Genomic DNA, 27,546 nt, shown 5'->3' with positions numbered 1-27,546 from the left:
GTGTCTGCTTTTGGCTCAGGTCAGGATTGAGCCCCATGTCTGGCTCCCTGCTCAGCGGGGGGTCTGCTTCTCCCTCTCTCGCTGCCCCTCCCCACCTTCACCCCGCTTGTGTTCTCCCTCTCAAATAAATAAATAAAATCTTAAAAAAGTCCAAAAATATAGACATAATAGGAGTCCCCCTTCGCTCTCCCCAGTTATTCTACCCTGCCAAGCCTATTCTGTTCCTCACAGGCAAAAAAAATGTATGGAGAGTAATAAAACTTATAGGTTTGTAGGCTTCCAGATTTCTTCCTTCTGCATTTATAGACCTATATGAACAGGTATATTTTCATTAGTAATTTTTTTTCCCTCCAGCTTTCAATTTTGAAAGGTTGAAACTACAAAGTTGAAAGAATGCCACAGTGGTTACCCACGAATCTACATTTTATGCATTTGCTTGATCTTTTTGAACTGCAGACATCATAAAACTGAGTCCTAAATATTTCAGCATGTATAGCCTAAGAATATATTTCTATATAACCACAATATAAGTATCTAAGAAATTTAACAGACACATTTTTTATAAAACCCGTATTAAATTTTTTTCAATTGTCCCAATTATGACCTTTGTAGTTAAAAAAAAAAAAAAAAGAAATTACCTCCAGGATTCAACTGAAGTACACATATTGCATTTACCTCTCAGATTCTTCAGTCTCTTTTAATCTATAACAGTCCTCCTGTCCACCCCCACCCCCCACCCCGCCCCATCTACCAAATTTTGGTCTTAAGAATCCAAGCCAGTTGTCTTGTAGAACGTCCCACAATCTGGATTTGATTGTTTCTTCATGATTAGAGAGTCAGGTTAAACTTTTGGCAAGAACACTACATAGGTGGTGCTCTGTTTAGAGAACACATTTTAATCCTTTATCTGTTGCTTATATATAGCCATTATTTTCTTCTAATAATATAATTTTGTTTGAAAATGATTTAAAAAAGTTTTCCCTTCACTGCTTTTAGTTCTGTGCCACATCTCAAAACTGATTCTATAATATTAACACAAGCCTGCCTCTCTACCCTCTATGTTGTTCTTGTAATTCCTTCTTTAACCCGAACAGTTTTAATTTAAGAAGATTAGGAATATAGTTCATTACCTTGGCACTCAATTTGATTTCCTTACAACCCAGTATGCTCTAGTTTCATCTGGCTTCTTTCTAACTAAAGTTTAGGAAAAAATAAAAAACATTTAATTTTGAATCTACTTCTTTATAATCGTCAACTAAGTGAAATTGAGCCAAGCATCTCAAAGTGGCTATGTGAAAAGTTAACTGTATCTGAAGACAAAGGATTTAATTCAGCTATAGCAATCTTTTTTCCTCCCTTTGAGGATAGCAGTATTAATCAGAGGCAATTACTCTGCAAAATGTTTGGGTGGAACTAGTCTGTATAACTCTGTTGGGTGTGTGAGTATTAGTCACTTTGACCAGAATACAAAAAACAGTCCTTTACCTCAATGTGAGGACTTTATCTAAACAATTGTAAAATAATAGTGGGCAAAAAAGCCAGAACTTCAGGGGCGCCTGAGGGCTCAGCTGGTTAAGTGTCTGACTCTTCATTTCAGCTCAGATCATGATTTCAGGGTCGTGGGATTGAGCCCCAGGTCGGGCCCTGATTCTCCCTCTTCCTCTGCCCCTCCCCCGCCCTTAAAAAAAAAAAAAAAGCCAGAATTTGAGAATTTATATGATTCCATTCAGGTACGGTTCAAAAATGAAGCAATGTGTTGGGCGCCTGGGTGGCTCAGTCGTTAAGCGTCTGCCTTCGGCTCAGGTCATGATCCCAGGGTCCTGGGATCGAGTCCCATATCGGGCTCCCTGCTCCGCGGGAAGCCTGCTTCTCCCTCTCCTACTCCCCCTGCTTGTGTTCCTGCTCTCACTATGTTTCTCTCTGTCAAATAAATAAATAAAATCTTTAAAAAAGAAAAAAAAAATGAAGCAATGTGTTGTTTAAGGAAACATATATGGTAAACTAAATTAGAGAAGAGCAAGGCAATAATTAATGTGAAATTCAGGACAATGACAGGTGTAGGTACGGCAAGGAACGAAGGTTGATACTATTTTATGGCACTTATAACATTCATTTAAACCAACAACATACTCTTCTTAAGAATAAAGAAGAGCTTCTCTGAATTATGCAATGTCACTGGATAATTTATACATAGTAAAAGGACTCAATTTTTTTAGTGGATTACCTTTCCTTGGTATGGTAAACCACTTAATTTCACGGCAAAATACATGACTTAGAAATAAAATTCTTCTCAAGGGGATTTTATTAATGCAACATGGAAAATTTCTTCTTTCAAAGACTGTATCACTAGCATATAAAAACAAAACAGCATGCAAAAGAGATTTATAGAAGATTCTACATTTGGAGAAAAGTGCATTGAGAGGCTTCTTCTAAGTAATATGCAACACAAGAAAGTGGACTAGAGTAAGCATAGTAACTATTATTCCTCTTCACTGTTGAGAAAAACCACTCCTGAGATTGAGGTGGCAAAGAACTTTAGATGATGGTCCCAATTTTTCACATTTTACAGATTATGAACTGAGACTCCAAAGCAGTAATTTCCAACTACTTTCTGAACAAGAAACCCAGGCTTGGGAAGGTTTTGATGCCAAAATAGAGTGGGAATAAGCATTTTTGAGCTTTGATGGAAAAATAGCATTCAAAAAAAGAAACTCTAAATATGGAAGTTATTCCAAGACCTTCCCTGGAATGGTCTTACTAAATAAAAATAATTCTACCACAACACTCACACAAGGAATAGATGTTAAGAACTTCTGGAATAGAATATGGAAATGATCCAAATTGCTGCATTCCATCAGGACTACTTTCTTTACAACCATGAAGAGGCACTGAAACTCTGCTAGCAGTTCAGAGGAGGAATACTTACATGCTTTCTTTCTGTAGCTTTTAGAGATTTGGCAGCATAGTAAAAAAGCTGTGTCCCACACAGAGCTGCCCAATACTTTGTCCACGATGCCACCTGGAAAGACAAACACAGGAACATACTACCACCGGCTTCTCAGTTTCTTTACTTTCTTAGTGCCGATGACCTTTAGCTCCACTCCAGCCACCTTAGTCTAATCTTAGAGTTGAATCACTGCTGAAATCTTTATCTCCCACATTCCTGTCACTTCCACTGAATATGCTCTACTACTACTTTCATTCAGATAACTATTGGTTTTATCAAAACCCATACCCCTTTTTAACATTATCTAGCCTTGCCGCTGCCTCCCCATCCTGTATCCTTCCTCTCCCTTCTTCATATTTAGCCAATACCACATGGTCCAGCACTATGGCCATTCCCTTCCAAATCCTTCAATCTCACTGTCCCTCTCTCCTGATAGAACCCTAGCCCTATTTAAATCTAACCATCTGATTACTTGGCACATTATAATAACCAAATATTGCTGGAGAAATCACACATTTGTGCCAACTGATAAAATTAGAACCAACAATCTCATTTAGAAATCAATAGCACTTCATTTTTACCCCATGAAGTCATTATCCTCTTTCTCTCTGGAGACAACCATTTCATTCCTTTTCAAAAACCCTAGTACTCCATCCCCTTATGATAGCACTGCACACTCCCCAGAGAGAAACAGGTGAAATCTGGTGAGGACTTCCTCATCTTCCCAGACCAATTCCATCTAACTATCTGTAGACCCACCTACTTGGCCTTTCTTCCTGCTGCAAGAGAAGAGTTAATGCTGCTTTTATCAAAGGAGAAACTACCCTCCTTTTTGCTCTAGATTCCTACTATCTCTCACTCCCTCAAGAAATCTGCTTTTGTCATTTACTCCTCTCTCCACTGTCTTGATTTTTCTCCCTCTCCCATCATTACATAAATGAGGCTTCACAGCACTCTCATCTTTGAAAATCCCTCCACCGCCCCGTCCTCTGCCCCATCAGAGAGCATCCAATTTTTCTGCTCCTGTTCACAGCATAACTTCTTGCAAGGTGTCTCTAATCCTTGACTCTACTTCTCTCTTGCCCATTTTCTCAACTTACTTTCAGTTAGGCTGCTGATGTAAAGGTCACTGATCACTGACATATCCCAAAGCCTCTCTTCTTACCACAGTCAACCTCTTAGCAATATCCGACACGGCTGGCCACTCCTTCCTTCTTGAAATACTTTAACCGCTGCGCTTCTCTGGTAACAGTTCCTTCATTTTCCTCTATGCTTCTCATAGCAGACCTTGATGTGCTACATAGTTCTATCCTCGGCCCTCTTTTCTTCCCCAGCTATACTTTCTTCACAGATAATGTCTCACCTGGTCCCATACTTCAAATACCATCTGTATACAAACGACACCCACATCTCCATCTCTGGCCACCACCTCTCTGCTGAACTTCTGACCTGTACTTTTTAGAGCTAAACTGACATCTCCACTTCTATGCCTAAAACGCACATTAAAGTGAAATTAGCTAAGACTTACCGGCCCTTTCTTGAAAAAACTTTCCCTATTTCAGTAAACATTCCCAACATTCATCCAGCTCAGCCCCCAACCCAGGTACCACCTTCACGTCACGCACTCTCAACAACCGCACCTAATACATCACCAAGCAACCCTACCCGTTCTCTCTGACTTCACCTCCTCCACCGGCTGCACCTCAGCTCCACAGGCCTTCTCGCTGCCTGAACTCAGATCCTCACACGGCTAGCTCACCTGCCTCGTTCGGACGGCAGCTCAGATGCCTCGCCATGCTGACACCTCTCCTCATCCTCTCACCTGCCATGCCATTACCTTATTTCAAGGGCTTACTTTCTATTTGTCTCGTGGGAATGTCATTTGCACAAGGCAGGCACTGTGCCTCACCTTGTTTGCTGCTCTGTTTTCAGCATCTGGCACACAAGAGTGTCATAATGCCTCAACTGACACGCGACTCCTAGTTTTTACGAGCTGGCCTCGTGTGGCTTCTCAACTGTGGCTTACTGGAACGTAAGCGGCAAAATCAGACTGCTCAGCTGTAAACCATTTTTACATTTTAAGAAGCTCTCATATCTTCAAAAGTGTTAAGTTTGGATACACACTGAAGTTTTTATTCCAAACTAGATAAATTATACTATTATTTGAGAAAAGAAAAAAACAAAGTCTTCTTTCTTTAGCAGTCAAACTGCTTGCTGGGGAACAAGAAACTTCTATGTTACATACAAAAGGCTTTGTGCTACTAAACTTCTACCACTTAAAAAAATGTAACAATGGTTTGGAGGACATTGAATATCTGGGTTTTATTTCACCAAGGAAAACAAAACTTCATTACAGAGATTTAAATAAACAACTTAGGACTGACAAAACAAAATTGGTTGCATTCCACTTTTTAGGGTTATTACTCTCAATTCTTCATTTTTCCTAAACTTATTACTAGAATATTTCATAATGGCATATACTTTCAAGGTTCTCCGAGAAATGGTTTTGTGTAAGAACTACATTAGGGGACAGAGAGGAGTACAGGAGCACCTTGATGGACACACCCTCAATGTACGATCTAACTGAAGTCTAAATTAAGAAATACGGTGAGGCAAATGTGCATTTTCAATTATTTCAAGTGTACCATACATCTGGTTTTATTTCATTGTTTTCATATTTTTTAGGGTCCTATATGTTTGCTTATTTTTAGAGGTGTGTTAAAATATAATACAATAATATCTTACTGTAGGCTTTTTGCCTTCTTTTAACAAAGTTTTTCTCCTGAGAACACCTTGAATAGTAACAGCTCCTGGATATAAATGTACTGCCAAATCTTCTGATTCTGCAGAACTATAATAATGGAATGAAGAAAAGAACATGTAAGACCTTTCATGTATAGCAGTTACAAAGCAGGTACTTAAATGAAATGTAATTACTCTTAGTTTTAAAACTTTGTTCATGTATTTAGCATTAGAAGACACTGACAATTATAAAGGCTTACTCAGCTGAAATTTATAAGCTGTCATAGAAGTTTAATCAGGAAGTTATTAAAGTCAACAGATGGTTAAAAAACACACACTTTATTACATACTTGAACAAGTATAATTTAGAAAGAATAGAGTAATTCACTTTAGTGAAGATTAAATTAAGGATTTAAGACTTTTCCTTCTTTTTAACATGCCACATTTGCATCACTGCTGTAAACTTTTTTCCCCTTAAGATACTTTAAGTCCTGGTAGGAAAGGTGAGGATTCTTTTTGTTAAAAAGTATTTAAGCATACAAAACTCAAAATAAAAAGAGCAGAAGCTCAAAAAAAGGAACAAAAGAAAAAGAAAACCCATGCTTAATTTAATTCTAAAATAGGTGAGGGAAGTAATATAGGCAATAACAACATATTTAAAAAACTAGTGTACTGCAATAAATTTTAATAACATTTAAAAATATGCTATCAATGCATAAGTGTTTGATTATAACCTAACAGCTCTCCAAGGAAGGAAGAACTCCCAAACTCAAGATTTCCTTTTCATGTATCTTAAGAAAACCACCACAAGATAACCAAACATTTAAATATCTTTCCCCAACTGACTTAAGGTCCTATATTTAAAACAACAATAACTTCTATGAGTCAATTAAAACATACACACTAATAAAATTATCTGCCATTCTTTGGGGATCTGACATGATCTGCAGAATTCCTACAACAGGGAAGAAAACTGAAGTTTGCCAGTTTATCCCTTTATGATTATTTAGGTGTCTTCAAAGTGACTTAAAAACCTAGAGACCACTAGAAATTTCATGCTATTGCTATTTATATTCAGGGTATACACAAAGAGATTAGACACCAAATTGACAAAAAGTTTACTTCAGAAATTGGCTACTGTATGTGTTGTATTATGAAGTGGCTGATTACCCATTACCAGTAACCTCCAGCCCCACATCAATCTAACATTCTCATTTCCTTCCGCAGCTAGTATGGTGCAGAAAGAAACCTGGTTTAACTAATAAACCACTGAACAAAAATGAGTTTAAAAGCACAAACATTATTTACTGAGACTTGTCTACATTCAGGTCCTGCAGTTTATATGAAAAATTCTTAATGAAGATAAATTGAATGGAGCCTTACTAGCAAAGTAAATGCTGTGACAGCAGCCTTTGAATAATGCTTATCCAAGAACCAGCAGCATTACAGAGGCCTGTGCAGTTCTAAGGCCACCAAGTTGGAATTATTCTGCAATTAGCTCAGTGGATCAGAAAGAGAAGTTCAAATTTATCTCTAGATTAAATCTTGGCAAGAAAGCTTTTGTGGGCATTTTTTTAGTTTTTAAACCAATTAGTTGAGAAAGAACAGAGATACTGTGAGATCACACCCATTTAGCCAATCACCAACACCAGAGGGGAGTTCTGTGACCCCTGAATGCAGGGGGATTGTACCTGCTGGCCTTCACGTGGCTTCGATGGCCATTTCGTGCCACTCGTGTCACCGGGCCGAGAGAATGGTATAATCTGTTCCTGTTGGATTCCATTATAAATTGTATATATTACATATGCTTTTATTCACACAATCATCAATACCTAGAACAATGTAATAATTTCTTCCTGTAATACAGCTTTCTAAATCCTACAAAAGGACAGTATGTGGTTGCTCCTCTTTCTTTTAAGCATGCAGCACAGATTTAAAAAAAGATGTTTTCTTCTACTACTGACTCTAGAAATACAGGTGTTAGGATATACCATACATTTTAGATACATTTGCTCTCACAAATCTGCTAAAATAATTAGTTATTTATAACCAGTACTATCAAAACCTGGATAATACTTCAAAAATCCTTTTGTTTCTATTCCAGTTCTTGGATTCCAGTTTAAAAATGATATCTGGATTTATATAAATAACTCATTTTTATTATATGTCCCTATGAAGACACCTAAAAGCAATGTGGGCTGTAAACTTAAAATTAATGTGGCCTAAACACCTATATCTTCCTCTCTATCCTTTTCGTTAAATCCAAGAAAACCAGTAAAAGAGAGAAGCTGAGTAACAAAAGCATTATTTTATTTCCACAACAACTGAAATAAATGATAAAGCCAATGAACGATAAAAATGGTCTGAGATACTATTTATCCAAAATGGCACGTAATACTTAACAAAGGAAATAAACACACACACAAAGAAACACCAACACTTCTTTGCCTGGGAAAAGCCAAAGGTAGCACTGTTGATAAATGTTATTTAAAGCAAAAAAGCATTATTTTAGCAACTTAAGCAGCAACATATTTGATGTCTCTGTAGAAAATAAGGACAGAGGGTGATATGTTTAACATTCAGAGAACTATTTTCAAATTCACTATCTACAAGCAGTACTTTAAAAATCCTAGTTCTTTATTTACTTTTTATTATTCCATGTCTGAATCTTGCTGGGAAGCATTAATTTGCTCTCAAAATGTTCCCAGAGCCACAGATTTAAACTTGGCACAAGTACAGATTTTTTTTAGCTGCAAATGTCTGCAAAGCAAAACATTTGTCGTAAAAGAAATCTATCGTTTTGAGATGTGAAGGTAACACCATTAAATACTGTCTTCAAACGTAACCTGCTGGGATGAGGACAGATTACTGAACACAACACCATTCTGGTTATTCACTTTATAACGCATGCAAACTGAGAAACGATTTTTTTCATCCATGTTTTTTATCTAAAGATTACAATACACTCTATAATCAACATATGATGCTCTTCCTGGAAGGAAAGATCTGAAATCACTTGTACGGACAGCATGCCAGAGGCAACTTGTGTTTTTCTCATTTCAGGCAAACCCTAATAAAGAGAGTGAATATAAAAGTTGGAAGAGAAATGGTATGCAAAAACAAGTTGTTAAGGCCCCCCAAAAACAAAGAATAAGACTTGGGAACTCTGATAACTAGAGTAGAAAGGCTCAAGAGTACTTTGAAATGCTCGGTTTACAAATAAAATCTTAATCACATAACAGAGAGAAATCTTCATGAAGTTTCATTAAGAACAAGAATATTCCAATTAAACAGCATGAAATTAACCAATTCCAATATCATTTACAGATAGTTAATAAAACTGTTTTCTACTAAAAAAGTGATTGATACAGAGTTAGGTAACTATTTTCATTTCCATCAATTTTAATATGGCACTCAAAATTCAATCTAAATGACACTCTGCTGCTTAGAAATTTAGGTTGCTCAGTTTATATACAAAAGGGAGCAATTATTTTGGCAAGAGTCAAGCATCCTGTAAATATGAAAATGGAAGAACTGAAATGGTCGAAGACAATATAAAAGTCCTAATGGATATTTAAGTAAATAAATTATTTGTACTGTTTGGCTACATTTTTAAGAAGATCTTACATTCGAAGATCAATATAGCATGATACCTGCTGTAGGCAGATGACAACTTTTAAAACTTAAAGTAATAAAGAAAGGAGAAGGGAGCATGACTTACAGTATTTCAGTTGACTATGACTGGTTATTATGATTTTAAATTTATAATTTTAAAGGTATTAAAATTCAAATATGTGTCAAGTCACCAAATAAACATGTATTTATTAGCTAAGACTTAAATATCAACTGCTAATTTCTGCCACCAGTTGGAAGCTTATAAATAGTGCCTTAGAGACATGTAACAAATATTACCTGTTAAAATGCATATGATCCTATCTTTTAAGGAAGACAAACTAAACTTGAAGCAGTTCAAATGAACGATTCTTCTTACCTTTCAAAAGCAGGCCATGAGGTCTCTTCACTTAGTTCAGAACCATCACTGCTACCTAAAATCAAAAGTTATTCTATTTTTAAAACATCAGAATTACAGTTTAAATTTCATATTTTAAAAGTAAATTCTTTAGGGCGCCTGGGTGGCTCAGTTGGTTAAGCGACTGCCTTCGGCTCAGGTCATGATCCTGGAGTCCCAGGATCGAGTCCCACATCGGGCTCCCTGCTCAGCGGGGAGTCTGCTTCTCCCTCTGGCCCTCCCCCTCTCATGTGCTCTCTCTCTCTCAAATAAATAAATAAAATCTTTAAAAAAAAAATAAAATAAAATAAAAGTAAATTCTTTAATTGTACTTATAAAATGACAGTCATGTTATCTGTGGGTGAACATCCACATATTAATTCTTCATTCTAGTATTAATGCTGCTAGGCTCATTCGCAGTAATGTTGGAATCTGGTTGACAAGACTATCTAAAATAACAAAATAGCATAAGACATTTTTGTAGAGCTACTTATAGCTCAGATTCATTATGTTAATAAACAATTTTCTACCATCAGAGAATGTACCATAAGCACAAAATTTTTCAAAATTTCAAAATTTTGTCAAAATTTAAGACCAATATAATTGTGAAATTCTTAGAGGTTCATGCTATACTTTCCCTTTTGTATTCCTTTTAAAACCTTTTACTACCCTAAGGATAAAAAGCTTAATGAAATTTAATTTTTGCCTTCAGAGGCAACATAGAACAGGATGGAATCCCTAAATTAAAAAAAAAAAAAATGGTGCTGTAACAATCTAAAAACTTTCTCTTTATAGCCAGAATAGCAGTTAAAATAAAAAGTTTTACATTAGCTAAAGAAAAAACTGAGGGGAATAAATTTGGAAAGTCCAAAACAGCTTACACTGATTTAAAAGTTTAAAGATAATTCTGGCTCTCAACAAAACTGATGATTAATCTGTCCCTTATATATCAAGTTGAATTGTCTATCAGACCTTTCATATCAGTGTTCCATAAGAGACACAAACTCCAATGCTAAAAGGTACGCATTGTATGTGATGGATTAAACCTTGTTTATGTATTTAGAGTGGTACTAGTTATATATATACTATCCTTGGAAAAACTGAGTAACAGTAACAGAAAAAATTTTCTTTGTTGTGTGGTTCAGATGAGAAACGGGAACTATTCTGTTGGTAGTGGTAGGGTCTTATAGATTCTCTTTTGATTTGTAGCATTATGTGGTAAAGACTGAAAATCAATCATAATTAGTATGACTTATTTGTAGAAAATAAAAGTTTTTCTACAAGCATGAAACTCAGAGTGGGTATGCTTCTCTTAGCTAGGCAAGACTTATCTAATAAGAGTTTGTACCACATTAGAAAATGTTAGAGGCCACCATCCCAAGCACCGGTTAATTTCTCTGTAGTACCTTCTCAAAATCTCCATGGTATAGACTGATAGTGTATATTAAAGTTACAGCTAAGGAAAAAACCCTTTTGTGATTATAAACTGTGTGTGTGTGTGTGTGTGTGTGTGTGTGTGTGTGTGTGTAACATCTACCACTTATGGTTATAAATATACTTTCCTTCCAGAATATATAGCTTTAAAACAATAAACCATGCAAGGTAATGTCTATGTCTAATGTTTTAATTTATAAACAAGGATTTAACATTACCCACTTAACAGCCTTAAAATAAAAAATAAATACAAAGGCAAAAATTAGTCTCTTCCTTTTTTTAAAAAGATTTTTTATTCGTAAGTTATCTCTACACCCAATGTGGGGCTTGAACTCGCAACCCCAAGATCAAGAGTTGCATACTCTACCAACTAAGTCAGCCAGGTGTCCCTAAAATAGTTTTTCCTGTTCTAAAAGAAAGGCCTCCATATTGAGACACTAACTGTAACTGAATGAAATAACGAGATAAATAACTATCTTGTGATATCCAAAAGAACATCAGTGGAAAGTAAAAGCCACAAATAAAGAATTATCATTATAAAATTCATGATGGGGAAAAATCAAATATTATATATATTTAATTGAGAGCTGTAATTTAAAAAATTATTATTTTTTGGTTTAAGTGGCATGCCAGATTCCATAGTGTAACAAATTTACTAATTTAATGGGAAGAAAGTTCTTTTTCTCTTTTGCAAAATTACTCTGCGTATTGTTTTCAAGTTGAGGGTGATATTTGCATAATGACAGCTTATAGCATTAATGAAGAGGTATTTGAGGGGCCAACTTGTCTTCTATTTTGTGAATTTTGTCATCATATAATCATTTGCACTTTGGAATTAAAAAACTGCTGAATGGTGCTGGAAAGCTCTAAATCAATTTTGTTTACAGGGTTTGGAACTCTCAAGGGTTAAGGAAGTCAATTTGTTTAAGAAAATGAACTCCTTGAATTTCTTTCTATTGACTATGCATCAATATTGAGATGATCCTATTAATAATAACAGGCTTAGCCCCTGAGCAACCTGGCACTTAACCAGAGAGGAAGATATTTTCTTCCTTTATTCCTTTTTAAAAATAAGAAGGTTTTTCTAATAATCAAAAGAAATAATGCTCATTTAAAATATTCAGAAAATAAAGAAGTTTAGGAAGTAATAACATTTCCTCACAACCTCACATCCCTTTCCAGTATGGTTGCAATTTTCTGGTCCCCTTCATCTCTATTCCCTGGCCTCTCATTCTCCAATCTACTCCAATCAGGGCTCTGACTCCACTATTCTACGAAGCAATTCTTATCAAGGTCACAATGACTTCTATCTTGCCAAATGCACTGGTCAATTCCCATTCTCTTCTTTTCTTTTTCTTGCATTTGATAGTGATACATTAAATACTTCCCTCTTCCTGGAGATACTTCCTCTACTGGGCTTTTGTGAGACCACACCCTGATTTTTATTGCTATTTCACTGATCCCTCCTTCATATTTCCTTTGATGGCTCATCTTCTTTAAAAAAAAATACCAGGGGCACCTAGGTGGTGCAGTAGGTTAAGCATCCAACTCTTGGTTTCAGGTCAGGTTGTGATCTCATGGTCATGAGATCGAGCCCTGTGTCAGGCTCTGCGCTCAGCACGGAGTTTGCTTGAGATTCTCTCTCCTCCCTCTGCCCCTCCTGCTCATGTTCTCTCTCTCTAAAATAAATCAATCTTAAAAAAATAAATAAATAAAAATAATTAAACAGAGCTCTAAATGTTAGCATGTCTTATTTCTTTACATTCTCTTCCTTGGTGACCTCAACCAGTCCCATGGCTTGAAATACTATGCTACATATGCAAACTCCTATGCTTAGTATCTACGGACCTAACCTGACCCCACTGAGCTCAAGTGTCATGTATTTAGTTACCTATCGGACAACTCCATGTGGACCAAACATGTCCAAAACAGAATTCCTAACTCCTCAAACCCAGTCATCCTTCACAAATACCTCACCACCTACAAATGCTTGCTCTTCTGGTCTTTTCTATCATGGCAATAGTACCATCATCCAGAAACTGGGAGTATACCCACTCTACCCCTTTTCTCATTCCTACAACCAAACTGCATGATGTAACCAATTCAAACAGTCCACCTTCTTTTCCCATCATTCCTCAAATGCCTCCCCTTTTGGAGTCAAAAACATTAAGCAGCTTTTAAAACATCATGATTTATTAACTTTAGTAGGTACTAGTAAGATGATCCTATATCTGATTGCTACTTTGCTTTTACCAAATTTTCTCTATGTATATTAGGGTTAATGACTTTTTTCCAGCTGAGTTTTAAATCTCATTTTCATAAATTGAATCCTCTCAGAGAAGTATTTCTCACCTATTGATATTCCACTAGAAAGAGTAGAACTTTCAGCTTGGCCTCGAGATGGTGCATGGGGCTCCATGACGCTGTCATCTAATAGATGCCTTGGCCCTGCATTTGGGAACGTTGCACTCTTAAACTCGGCTGTGTTCATTTTATGAATGAAACTGGAAACAAAGAGAAATATTTTTCATATCTTTTACTATTGTTTTTAATTCAAGATATAAAAGATACTCTTAAAGATGCAAGATACAGAACATTTACCTGCTATCCTAAACTGACTTCTGAATTCTCATACTAATAAAACACACAGATTTTACCATAAAAGCCTCAAATTAACAGTTTAGGGAAAGTATTTTAGGAAACCAGACCAGGCCAGAGATAATATTTTAATTTCATCTTGAGTCTCAGGTCCATTAAAAAACTGTTTCACATTTACTTTTGGAAAATAGCTATTTTAAAAATCATGGCAAAGGTGAACTATGGGCCCCATTTTGAGTAAACGATCTTGCAAAGGTAATGATGTTAAACAAAAAAATCAGCTTCCTTTTCATTATATTTAGGAATAAAAGGAGTAATTTTTTTTTTCCCCAAAAGATTTTATTTGACAGAGAGAGCGAGCACAAGTAGGCAGAGCGGCAGGCAGACGGAGAGGGAGAAGGAGACTCCCGGATGAGCAGGGAGCCTGACAAGGGACTCAATCCCAGCACCCTGGGATCATGACCTGAGCTGAAGGCAGATGCTTAATGACTGAGCCACCCAGGCGCCCTAAAAGGAGTAATTTTTATAGACCTTTATTTATGGTGACTTATTTTGATTAAGACAAGCAATGACTGTTTTGCTGTAAAAGTTGTAATTTAAAAGGAAAATGGGATATTGCTTTCCTGACTTTATGATGATACTCTGTAATATAGTTCATTTATCTCCCCCAAAGGTAAGCAGTGGGAGAAGCTTATTTCCAAATTAAGGTAAAGGAAAAACTAAATGCTTCCAGGCAAACAAAATATTTTACTGAATCAGGAAAAAAACTACTGTTATACAAAGAAAACTACGTTTAACCAATAAAATATATAGAAAATAAATCCAACTGGAAACAACTTAAAAATCTGAAAGATAAAATGAAAAATGCTGACTTATAGCCCAAGCTATGGCACTTCCTGTGTCCATGTGGAATCAAGTTCCGAGGGGACGGCGGTGTCTGTGGTAGCAGGGCTCCTTCAGCTGCCACGCTTTTTCTTCCACTTTGTGGAGATGCTCCTACTTCAGGACCTAGCAGTTAAATGCAAAAAAGAGAGAGAGAAATTTTCATATTGTTTCAAAAGATTGTTTTCTTTTTAATCCCTTGATAAAAAATAGAAAACATGGTTTAAATTTTAAGATAATAATATTGTTAATTCTATTTAACTGACCGAACATTAAAATAGAAGAGATGGGCTCAGGATATCACTTCGCAGATAAAGCCTGGACTAATCGCTCAGAGGAGTCCCAGTTCAGTGCTCATTTAATTTTTTTTTAAATTTTTTAAAAAAGATTTTATTTATTCATTTGAGAGAACGAGTGTGTGCACAAGCAGGGGGAGTGGCAGAGGGAGAGGGAGAAGCAGACTCCCCATTGAGCAGGGAGCCCAACATGGGGCTCGATCCCAGGACCCTGGGATCATGACCTGAGCTGAAGGTAGATGCTTAACCAACTGAGCCACCCAGGCATCCCAGTGCTCATTTAATTTTACACATTGCTTCTCTCTCTTAGTTTCAGCTTCTTCTTGGAGAAAGAGCATGTAGGGCAGGTCAAGCATTCAAATTGAAATTTCAATCTATATTGACACTGTTCAGACTTATGGGAGTTAAAAAACCAGAACTTGAAAAGTACACAGATTTGCAAAATAGCACTTTAACAATGAAAACAAAAGCAAATTTAAGAGATTCAGACTGCCATGTTTTCCACTGCTTATAATACTCTTCCCCTAGATATCATCATGGCTTGTTCCCTTGCTTCCTCCACGTCTTATTGGATGGGCCTCCAAATACTTACAGGGTATGTGATATTATGAAGCTTAGTGCCAAAGTCTGATTTTGAAATTTTAAAAAAGGTACTTATTAATAATTTCTTAAATAATGAACAATTCTCTCCAATTTTATGTTTTTAATTATGTGTGGTATGCATATATTACCCCCATTATAATGTAACAGGTAAATTATGGGACTGTGACTATTTTTTATTATTTTCAGTACTTGGCCCAGTATTAGAGTGAAATTTCTAAAATGTTACTAAAACTGATTTCTATATTCAAATCAGTAAAATTTTCCACTCAGACCACAGAAATTTTAATGTAATCAATCTTCATTGACCAGGACAGTGTATTCTTTTTTTTTTTTTTTTTAAAGATTTTATTTATTTGAGAGAGAGAGAGAGATCACAAGCAGGGGTGGGGGTGGGGGGGGGTAGAAGGAGAAGCAACGCACCACTAAGCAGGGAGCCCAATGTGGGACTCTATCCCAAGACCCTGGGAACATGACCTGAACCGAAGGCAGACATTTAACTGACTGAGCCACCCAGGTGCCCCAGGACAGTGTATTCTTAATAAAAAAAAGAACAGATATTCATAAACATTTATCTATTCTTCGTTTGTTGTATCTATTTTCCTTAATTAGTTTGTACATTACTGCATACTCCAAGTAACAACTTCTTAATTAAAAAACAAATGAAAAAACCCAAAGAAGTGATATATTTTAATACCAAAAATAAATTTTTACATGCATTATAAAATGTGCTAAGTATTTATTTACTTTGGAGCATATTCTTTCTTTTTAGGTTGTCTGATTTATTATTCAGTAGTCAGAAAAAACTATGCACTAACCTACTAAATCTTCTCTCGAAGCAGCAGAGCGTGGTGTGCTTGTCCCTGGTTCTATCTTTAACGAGAGCCTGAATTTTAAAAAGAAACAAAACATATAAAATGATTAATATTTGACAATATTAAAATTATGTATTTCCTCAGGAAAAAATTAAGCATTTTAATAAAATAATGTTATATATATTTTTTCAAGAACAATCTTTAATAATAGTAAATCTCATCTCTTTCATACAAAGCATATCTTACAGTTATTCTAGGAAATATCAGGGAGGGAAAAAACGTTAAAAAGTTATATTTAAAAACAGAAAAATCTCCCTAAACTACCCTAATGTTGTCAAATGGTTCAACACATTTAAAGATATTTGATGGAGGACTAAAAAGTGATTTAACTTGAGGTTATATTGATACCTGACAAATTCAGGAATTTTCACATACATTACTAAATGTATTACACAAATTAGTTCTAGAATCTTTACTGGATGGATAAATGGCTTCTGTAGCACTGAAAATTTCCAAAACATCCCCCAAAACAACAAATTCAACTTCTTAAAAGATCCTGAATAATAAAAAAGTTGTTTGCAAAATTCCTGGTAAATCCCTGTCCTAAGCCTAAGTTTATTAACTGGTACTTAAGTTCCATTTAGGATAATATATCCACTTTTGAGTTCCACAGCAAAGAGAGATTATGACTCCTATCAGTGGAAACTATTTCAGGAAATATGATAGTAAAGCAGTTGTAGAAAATACTTTGGTATAGTCCACAAAGCCTATTATTACTAAGTATTTGTCTAAATATTAGTACTTTTTAAGAAAGCATTCTACCAACTGGAGTTTTTTAATGAAATTGCACAATACAAGTGATACTCATCATGATAAATCTATTATAGGTTCTCAACGTATTTCCTTGATAACCTCATAGGGGATTATATACGATTATATTCCAATTATTTGGCAGTGTAAAATGCAGTACTGAACGGATATATGATGAACTAGAACTCTGCTCTTTTTCTTTCCACAGAGCAGTTTACTTTAGTACTTTGGGCTACAGACCATACTGAATTCATTCATTTGATAAAGAGTTACTGAATACCTGTGTTGTGTTGGGCACTGTGCTCTTTGTACTGTATTCTTTGCATTGGAATAGAACAGAGACTAAGGCAGACATGGTATCCCTGCCCTTCTGAGGCTTACAGTTTAGTATGTGGAAGACACAGAAGTAAACAAAATAACTACAATTTCCTAATGCAGAACTGCAATAGAAAGGAACAGAAAGGAAGCTCTGGGTGAATCACACTGCTGTCAGTGGTATAAAAAGCAGAAGCATCTTAAAGCACAGCAGTGAAGTCAGAGGTCGGTTGCCTATGTCATCATCAAAAGACCATTCAGTAACAGTGATGCTGGTTCAATGAGAAAAAGATTATGTTCAGTATTAAAATGAAGGACCTGTGAAAGATTTTCATCCTGATTAAAAAACACGCATTCATTTGTAGTTTCTATACTGGTTGCCTATATAGATGAAGCTGCCAAAAAAACAGAGACCTTGGGATAAACAGTGTCATTTTTATTTAAATCTCTCTCATCATAAAAACCATTTTTTCTAATCATTTTAATAGCTTTTATCTTAAAATGATGATTCTCAGCACACTGAATTAATAGGTTCATGCAACACAACTGCATTTTTAAAAACTGTCTTCTTCAGTCTCCCATCTGATGTCCCAACACCACCAAATGACTTATGTTCCCCCAAGCAAAAACACTGCTTCCCACCCTAATCCTTTGATCATTCCATCCCCTGGAACACTTTTCCTCACCCTCTATGCGGAGATATCTCCTTGACTCACCTGTTAAGATTAATAAGCTCAGGTGACACTGTCTCCTGAAGCCATTCATGTTTCTTTTTTCCTCATTTTTCCCACTTAAAGCTGAGTTAGGTCTCCCCCCAGATCTACGTTCCTACAGCATCCTGGGCATATCTCATATATCACAGTAATGTTTGAACTGCTTTGTCATCATCTGTTTTGTGGCTGTGTTTTGTATGAGACTGAGCTTCTTAAGGGCAAGAACAAGATTTTGTTTTTGTAATCCTGGCACCTAGCACAATAACTCACCTATGGCAAAAGCTTAGTAAGTATTTGTTAAAATGAATATAATGGGAAGGCTATTCTGGTTCTAGCTACTCATGAAAACAAAAATCAGTACAACAGCATCAGCTTTCCTGCAAAAATGAAGGTATCTTACATCGGTTTACAGACAGTTAAAACGACTTAATGGTTTAATTGGCTACTATATCCTTTTAGCAAAGTAAAAATTAGCTCAAATAAACACTTTTACTTTCACCACAGTCAATAAAAATTTACCATCCTCTATAACTGTGCAACAATTTCTTAGGCTTCACTTCTATTGAATAGTTTAATTTCTTTTAAATCCAACAAGTTTGAGCCAGATATAGAAATTTTTAACTACTCAATCATATTTTAAGTTTTAAGATAATCTTCTGTATCTCACTGGACAAAACATGAGAGTTTTGTGCTATGTCAGTGATTAGAGCTTAGATGTAAGAAATAGTGGTAAATATAAGATACAGACCATCAAACTCAAGAAGCTCATAACCTAGGGCAACAACAGATTTATGAAAAAACTGCAGCCTTAAAAAGCTCATACATTTTCAAATGAACTACTATGTAACAACCTTTTATAAAATAAAAACTGATATAGAAATATAAAGTGGCAATATTATGGTATGGGGAAAAAGATGGAAATAAAGGTGTTTTTTTTTATTTTTAAAAAGATTTTTATTTATCTATTAGAAAGAGAGAGAGAGTGCACACAAGCAGGGGGAGCAGAGGTAGAGGGAGAAGCAGACTCCCCCCTGAGCAGGGAGCCCGATGTGGGACCCAATCCCAGGACCCTGGGATCATGACCTAAGCTGAAGGCAGATGCCTAATGAGCCACCTAGGTGCCCCAATAAAGGTGTTTTTAAACATTAATAAAATTTTAGATACATTTAATATATATTATCTAGAGCTTCAATCTTTGAAGAAAAGTTATTTCTAGTTATTTTCCAGAATTTCTAGCCTTTTACTCGTACTTACTTTATTCTTCAAAAACTGTTGAAACTTAAATGGAACAAGAAAGTTGATGATCACTAGCATACAAGAAAAATTTTATATACTGTATTAATAATGAAAAATAACCTAGTCTCTCACTTTAAGTTTTTTTTAAAGCTTTATTTTTTTAAGATTTTATTTATTTATTTGACAGAGAGAGAGAGAACACAAGCAGGGGGAGAGGCAGAGGGAGAGAAAGAAGCAGGCTTCCCGTTTAGCAGGGAGCCCGATGTGGAACTCGATCCCAGGACCCTGGGATCATGACCAGAGCCAAAGGCAGATGCTCAACCAACTGAGCCACCCAGGCGCCCCTCACTTTGAAAAGTTCTTAACGTTAAGTATGTGTATGTTCCTTTTATTAGAAAAAAATATTCGTGAAAGACACAAAGTTAAATTTGAAAGCTTGGGAATAACTGGCATAATAAAGCTAAGCAAAAATTTTTTTATTGGAAATTAACAAATGAAGTCACAAGAAGCATCAGAAGCCTCAAGAGAAATAAGAGCTTTATCCTCCCATCTTTTGAAAAAAACAAACAAAAAAACCAGAAACAAAACAAAAACAAAAAACAAAAAACACCCCTGCAGTTAAGATGTACAGTATACCACTGAAAATAAAAAGGGTAAAAACTTAAAAGTCCTTCCCACCTTGGGCAGAATTGTGGATGTTAAGGAGAAGGAAATGGGCAGCTGTATTTTAAAAGTGATTTAAATTTTTTTTTTAATTTAAAGTGATTTTTAAAATCTTTAATAAAGGACTTGCTATAATAGAGAAAAGGGTAAGTGTGGTGCTGGACATGTCTCTACCCTAGAGGTAAGAAGGTTCAATATTCTCTCAATCCACAAAACCAATTAAAAACAAATTCAAAGATGTGTCAAAATTACCATTACAAAAGGAGTAATTTCCTATTTGTAGACAGTTTCATTAATTTTTCAATTATAAATTTCCATAAAGATTCAATGTTTGAATATAAAGAAAGGAAGACATTTATACTAGATCTAACATCAGCTCTCAACAACTTGAGAAAAGTGAAATATTTTTAAACAAAAGAACAGATGAGGTATTTGTATATTGTCTCAATCATATCAAGTGATTAAAAAGAAATACATAAAAAAATAAAAAGAAATACAAATACTTTAACCACTGTAAACATATACCTGGATTAGGCATTTGCATGATACGATGTAAAATTCAAATGTTTAAACACATGGGGACAAAAGGGTAGAAGACAGGACAGTTAAACAAACCACTTTTGAAGATCCAACCTACTTGTAATTATCATCTTCCACAAACTTCTGTAGTTCTTCTATATACTGAACAGAGTTCAGATATTTTTGGACATGAGGCAACATGGGGATATCTAGGCAAAATGTGATAAATAATTATCTGACACAGTATATCTTTAACCAGAATTTTAAAGCATGGCACCAAAATTTAAATTAACTCTAGAAGGACACTATTGAGGTAGATTTTATTTAACGTAAAACTGATGGTAATTTAAAAAATTACAGTTGCATGTTGTTTGTATAGATTAAAAAAAAAAAACACCACCACCAAACATACTCTGGTTTCTCTTCAGATTATTTAAAAAAAAAAAAAAATCAAACAGCTCCATTTACAAAATCCCACATATCTGATAAACTTCGTCTCTGCCCACCCCCCCCCCCCACTTTTAGGAAGTTTTTAAGGTTTTCTTAAAAGTACACACGCACATAAAATAGCTTTAAGACAAATCTATTTTTAAAAAATATTTTATTTATTTATTTGACCCAGAGAGAGAGACAGCGAGAGAGGGAACACAAGCAGGGGCAGAGGGAGAGGGAGAAGCAGGCTTCCCGCAGAGCAGGGAGCCCTATGTGGGGCTCGATCCCAGCACCCTGGTATCGTAACCTGAGCCGAAGGCAGACGCTTAACGACTGAGCCACCCAGGCGCCCCAAGACAAATCTATTTTAAATAAATTGGATAATGTAAACTCACTGTTTAAAAGTATATACCAATAAGGGTATCTTTATTCCCTTTCAAACTGAAAGCATTCAAACATTATAAAACATTAAAAAAAAAATGCAACCCCTTTGCTCATCATCTGGGCTTGTGTAAGCACTTTCTATATATGTGTTTCCATAAAATACCCCTTGAACAAAAAATTGTTTATTTATTCAATAATGAACCGAAGAAAGCTAGTCAGTTGTTACAAGGATCACAGGTCTTAGCTCCTTCCCTAACTGAATAATATAAGAACTATTTACATAACCGATCAGGGATATCAAGTGAGATGGAAGATAACAGAAAATAATTTTATAAATTATGTTAGCAAAGTGGCTACAAAAAGAGCAAAAGATAAAACTTAAAATTTTAAATATGACATACTTTAATTCCTTAAAAGCAAGATCTCAAACAGGAGGCTAAATATTAAACAATCATATTTTCCTTTATATTAGGATGATGTTCCCTGCTGTGTGAAAAATGGCTATCAATTCAGGTAAATGAATAAAGAGAATCACAGTGTAATGGTGTAGGATTACTCCCCAGAAACGTACCATAGTCACAGGACTGCTGTAAATCAGAAATTATTCGAAGGATGTTATTCATCAAATTTGATCTTTGCTCATTTTCTAGAATGCTGCCAGTTGATGGGTATGCTGAATCAATGTATGTTAAATCTGACAAATAGATACCTGAAACAAAATGAGATAAATGAGTGTTTTCTTACTTGTAGTTTGAAAGAGTATGATAAAATGAAGAAGAAAAAAAGCTAATTTATAGCTGTATTTTAATATATGCTGTATTTAGGATTTATTGTTATATAATACACCACAGCCTTGTTAAATCATAATCACTGAGGCCTAGAATTCCATGGATCTGGGCTCAGACATGTAAATAATGTTTTTGTAAATGTTCTCTTATGATTCCATTTTGTTTTTATTTATTTATATTTTAAAGTTTATTTATTTATGATCTCTACACCCAACGTGGGGGCTCGAACTCACAACCCCGAGATCAAGAGTCACGTGCTCTACCGACTGATCCAACCAGGCACCTCTGATTAGCTTTAGGACAGTTCACATGGCATTAGATATGAAGTGTTTGTATACTGTCTTGTTTTGAAGATTGACAGGTAAATTTCTGAAACCGTGTATGTGACTACAAATTGAAGTTAACTATTCCCCCCGCCTCGACCCCACTGCCCCATTTCTCTGTACCAACAAAAATAACATAACCTCCAAAATAACTTGGTACTACCAGTTCTAGATATGCAAGGCCACACATGTGAAGTGTATAAGACAACTAACTACAGTTAAAGAGAAAAATATACTTTCTTACTTTTTACCTCATTACCCCACATTCATGAACTCTCAAAAAAAAACAAAACACAACTGATGTACCACATACACTGCCTTCCGCAAAAGCCCTATGTTTTTTTTTCTCATGCCATTTCTTTCATCTTGACTGTTTCTGAGACTCATCTGTCCATCTCAATTATATTTTATATCCAGGTCAGTGTCAACTGTTCTTTAGTTTTCTCATAGATTCCAAGAGAGGAATTTAGAAACTGTCTAGTCTAACCCCCTCTTTTTATAGGTGAAGAATCTGAGGTCCACAGATATTAAAGGATAATGCTATGTGAACTGTTAGTAATAGAGCTGGAGCTCAGAGTATACACCTGTGCCCTCGTTTCTCTACTACATGCTGTTATAAATTCATACAGTATCTATAATACCATTCACTTGGTAATTTTTATGACTTTATAATGTTTAAACTCTCGTATTTATATCTTTTTTTTTTTTTTTTTAAAGATTTTATTTATTTATTTGACAGAGAGACACAGCGAGAGAGGGAACACAAGCAGGGGGAGTGGGAGAGGGAGAAGCAGGCTTCCCGCCGAGCAGGGAGCCCGATGCGGGGCTTGATCCCAGGACCTGGAATCATGACCTGAGCCGAAGGCAGACGCTTAACGACTGAGCCACCCAGGCGCCCCTCGTATTTATATCTTATCTGTTCATGACTATAAACTCATTTAAGGTAGTTGCTCTATTTTGCACTCTAAGAAAATGAAAATCTGTGCAGTATTTTGACAATAGGTGCTTAAAACAACCTAAAAATCCTTTTACTCATCTTATTCATTCCTTTTCCATTCAGGAAATCTTAACGGTATTCTCTAAACCATCTATCATAAATACTTCCTTTTCTTTAAAGACTCTCAACTTCTTTTTTTTAATGACTTCAAATGAACCTTTAGCTTAGCTGCTTTTCCTTCAATCTCAGAGTAGGAAGAATCCCTTTCTCCTCTCCAAATACACACTGTGACTTTGAATGTAATCCCAACAGCCTCCTTTAGAGCCCCTGCTGTTACCCCCACTGTCACTCACCCGCCAGGGGCTCCCCTCCTGGAGCCAATGCAAACATTTACACCTCTTCTGAAGAAAACAAAATCAAGGTAACCCTCTGTTCAAATCTGAATCCCTCCTCCAGAGAGGACCCCTGCCCCTCTCTCTATAACAAACACCTTGATATTGTATGGTGACTAACATAATAAAATAAAATTAAATTAAAAAACCCAAACACCTTGAAAGAGAAACAAGACGAGTCCACTTAACTTATTTTATCCTTCATCTCTTTTTAATGAGATATGACACATATAAAAGTTTACATGTGTCAGGAAAAATTACGATAGACTGAAATAGGCAAAAAAAAATTACCAGGTGTCCTGTCTTCTGGACTTTTTGAGCTATTTGACAACTCAGTAAGTTTTTGAAAACTAGTAATAATACAAATTCCTGTCCATAAAAATGCCAATGCCTTATGTCCAGTAAAATCTAATAATGCTCTATGGAAGGTGACCAGTGTTGCAACTCTGTGTGAATTCATTTTAGCATTCTTTAGTGCCTATCTGGTATGTGTGGTACTTTGAATTCTCTCCTGAAATGGTTGCAGTATCTTCCTGACTCCCTTATAAATTTAATGATTTAAATAAAACCGTGACATGTATTCATTTTGTATTTGTGTAAGAATCATGATTTTACCATTTAAAAAAGTATACTCTAACCCATGTAATATTGGCTGTTATCAAACAATATAATAAATACTGGTGAATGACCAGGTAAGTTAAGAAGTACATCACTAGTACTGTTTGTCCCCTGTATCATCTCCCTGCCTCCCATCCAGAGGTAACTAACCATTATTCCAAAACTTAAGATTATTCCTTTTTTTTTCCAAGACATATGTACAATATATTTACTTTTGCTTATTTTTGAGCTTTAAAAAAATCACATTTTATACATGTGTGATTAAATTCAATGATAACATCAGTAAACATAGGTACACAATAAGTAATTTATAGGTGTTTGTTAAATTTTTAAAAATATGGCCTTCTGTGATTGCTGTGTCTCACCATTTTGTTTCCAGGAGTTATTTGTATTGTTAAATCAGCTGTAATTCCTTATATTGAGAATAACTTAACATGTAACTGTATCACAATTTACTTACTCATTTGACAGACTTTTAAGTTACTTCTTCCCTCCCTCCATGTTGCTATTGACATTCTTACAAATTATCTCCTGGGATACATATAAAAGAATTTCCCTAGGAGATATATATATATATATGGCATTTATATGGTATATTAATGTTCAACTTTACATTGTTTTTTAAAGCTTTATCAACTCACACTGCCACTGATAGCATATAAGTTTCTCCTGATCCACACTTGTGCTACACTTGATATTATCAGTCTTCTTGACTTTTGCCAATCTTGAGGTATAAAATAATATTGTGTTTTAAGTTTCATTTCCTTGACTGGTAATGAGGTTATGCATTTATATTTCTATGAAATGTCTTTTATCCATTTTTTCCTCTGAGTTGTCTCTTTCTTATTGATTTCTAAGTTCTTAATATATTGCAGAAACCCATTCACTTGGCAGTTAAATTTTATCCACTTTTCAACTCACTATATAGTCTGAAATTTGGGGCGCCTGAGTGCCTCAGTCGGTTGAGCGCCTGCCTTCAGCTCAGTTCATGATCCCAGGGTCCTGAGATCGAGTCCCACATCAGGCGATAAATTATCCCTCTGCCTCTGCCCCTCCCCCTGCTTGTGCACTCTCTCTCTCAAATAGATGAATAAAATCTTTAAAAAAAATATATAGTCTGAAATCTGCATCTTGCTGCTGAAACTTATTCTAGCAAAGGTATGAGGGACCTGTTCATTATTAAATCTTATTTATTTTTTAAAGATTTTATTTATTTATTCAACAGAGAGAGAGAATGAGCAGGGAGAGTGGCAGAGAGAGAGGGAAAAGCAAACTCTCCACTAAGCAGGGAGCCTGATGTGGGGCTCTATCCCAGTACCCTGGGATCATGACCTGAGCCAAAGGCAGGTGCTTAACCGACTGAGCCACCCAGGCACCCCGTCCCAATGTCTTAATGACTGAGCCACCCAGGCGTCCCATTATTAAATCTTTGAACATCTCTCTTGGTCTCCTCCTGCTGCTTATTAGTGTCTCAGCAGTATTTTTTATCATTCCCTTTGTTCCTTGGGGCTTTACTAGCTCTATTGGCTTGAACCTTCCTACCTTCCCACACCCCCTCCATTCTCCTTTTTCCTCATGTTCCCTAGAAGTTGGTGTTCTCCATGATTCTACCATTAATCTCACTCTGCATGTACTTTTTCTGGATTATCTTATTTCTGTAGCCTCAACCATCACCTAATTGCCGATGACTTTCCAAGTCTCTCTTTAGAACTGAAATCTTAACTTTAATTTTCAATTTAACATGCCAAACTGATCATTATCAGTCTCAAAACACCTTACATCCCAACTTCTTACCTTGGTTAGTGATATTACTAATTGTTAAAATTAGAAAGTTCAAAACCACTCAAGTAAAAAAGCTTAGGAGAAACCTACTATCTTGTATTTTCCCCCCAGATTAAGCTATTAGTGAATACAAGTGAATACAAGAGTGAATACAAGAGGATCAAGTAATACTAAATGATCAAGTAATGTATTACATAACATATACCAGAGGCCAAAAGCTGGCATTCCATCTGTCCCAATGTTTTTTTTTTTTAAGATTTTATTTATTCATTTGACACAGAGAGAGAACGAGAGAGACAGAGAAGAAGCATAAGCAGGGGTAAAAGCAGGCAAAGGGAGAAGCAGGCTTCCTGCTGAGCAGGGAGCCCTATGTGGGGCTCGATCCCAGGACCCTGGGATCATGACCTGAGCCGAAGGCAGCCGCTTAACCGACTGAGCCACCCAGGCGCCCCTGTCCCAATGTTTTTAAAACCAGGAAATATCATAGGAAATATCTAAGTGACTTTCTCTTCCTAAAAAATGGGGAGATCTGGCAACAATGAAGTACAGCTGAGAAGGGTGCAGATCCCACTGTATTAACCTTAAGGATGCCAGTTTGTCCTAACTCTCATTTTCCTTTGTTATCTTACTTCAGGTTTATTTCACTTACTTACATTACCTCCCTCATTCTTGTGAGCATTTGTCGTTGTAGCCCTTGAGTTTGCAACCCCTGGTATACTTACATATATCACAGAATTTAAAAAAATGATTCTGTGAAAGAGGTTGAAACTGGGCTGACTTTAAATAAAGAATGTCGATCGACAAAGGGACAATGGTAGAATCTATCAGAAAGAAAAAACAGCTCAAGCTAAGGCAACAAGGAGGGGAAAGCACAACGTGAATGAGAAGCTCCCCACATTTCACCTAGAAGCAGCAATCAGTAATTACAGAACCCAAGGAGAGACAGTGGCACAATGCTTTGGAATTAGATTCAAACCCTAGTTCTACTACTTAGTAGTGAAGTATCAAATCAGTTAAGATGCCCCAATTTTTGTTTCATTAGCTATTGAGTTACTTAATCAACATTTCTGGGTTTAATGAAATATAATAGCACAGTTAGTACTGAACAGTTACTAATTCTCTCTCTAGACTTTTCTAAATCCACATAGCCAGTGGGGAGTCAGAACTCTCTTTTTTCAGGCCAGGGTTATGTTTGCTTTTAAATCTCAAAACATCAACTACTAAGAATAACCTTATTCAGACAAGAGGGGTCGTGTTTTTAGAATAGGAGGAAGTGACATTATATAACATCAGAATTTTTTAAAGTATTAC

At 35.7% G+C, this 27,546-nt stretch overlaps 1 protein-coding gene across 3 annotated transcripts in view; it reads right to left on the bottom strand.

Annotated features, from left to right (window-relative positions):
• The window catches only part of RALGPS2 (Ral GEF with PH domain and SH3 binding motif 2), a 157,570-nt gene that overhangs the window by 13,875 nt on the left and 116,149 nt on the right, over positions 1–27,546 (bottom strand). For 2 of the 3 annotated variants that reach the window (XR_013449853.1, XM_036120919.2), the window contains exons 9-17: positions 21,967–22,104; positions 20,698–20,788; positions 16,327–16,394; positions 14,603–14,738; positions 13,485–13,636; positions 9,681–9,735; positions 7,381–7,458; positions 5,693–5,798; positions 2,927–3,019 (exon numbers count right to left, since the gene is read on the bottom strand). Coding sequence is in view for 2 of the 3 variants with exons in the window: in XM_036120919.2 (XP_035976812.1) it covers positions 2,927–3,019; positions 5,693–5,798; positions 7,381–7,458; positions 9,681–9,735; positions 13,485–13,636; positions 14,603–14,738; positions 16,327–16,394; positions 20,698–20,788; positions 21,967–22,104 (917 nt within the window). In the remaining variant the exon portion in view is untranslated. The remainder of the gene's footprint in view (positions 1–2,926; positions 3,020–5,692; positions 5,799–7,380; positions 7,459–9,680; positions 9,736–13,484; positions 13,637–14,602; positions 14,739–16,326; positions 16,395–20,697; positions 20,789–21,966; positions 22,105–27,546) is intronic. The other variant, XM_036120922.2, reaches the window with a different exon arrangement.

Source organism: Halichoerus grypus, chromosome 7 (genome assembly GCF_964656455.1).
Source record: "Halichoerus grypus chromosome 7, mHalGry1.hap1.1, whole genome shotgun sequence".
Taxonomy (NCBI): domain Eukaryota; kingdom Metazoa; phylum Chordata; class Mammalia; order Carnivora; family Phocidae; genus Halichoerus; species Halichoerus grypus.
The sequence above is the reverse complement of the archived record's forward strand: the minus strand, read 5'-3'. Positions and strand labels throughout refer to the sequence as shown.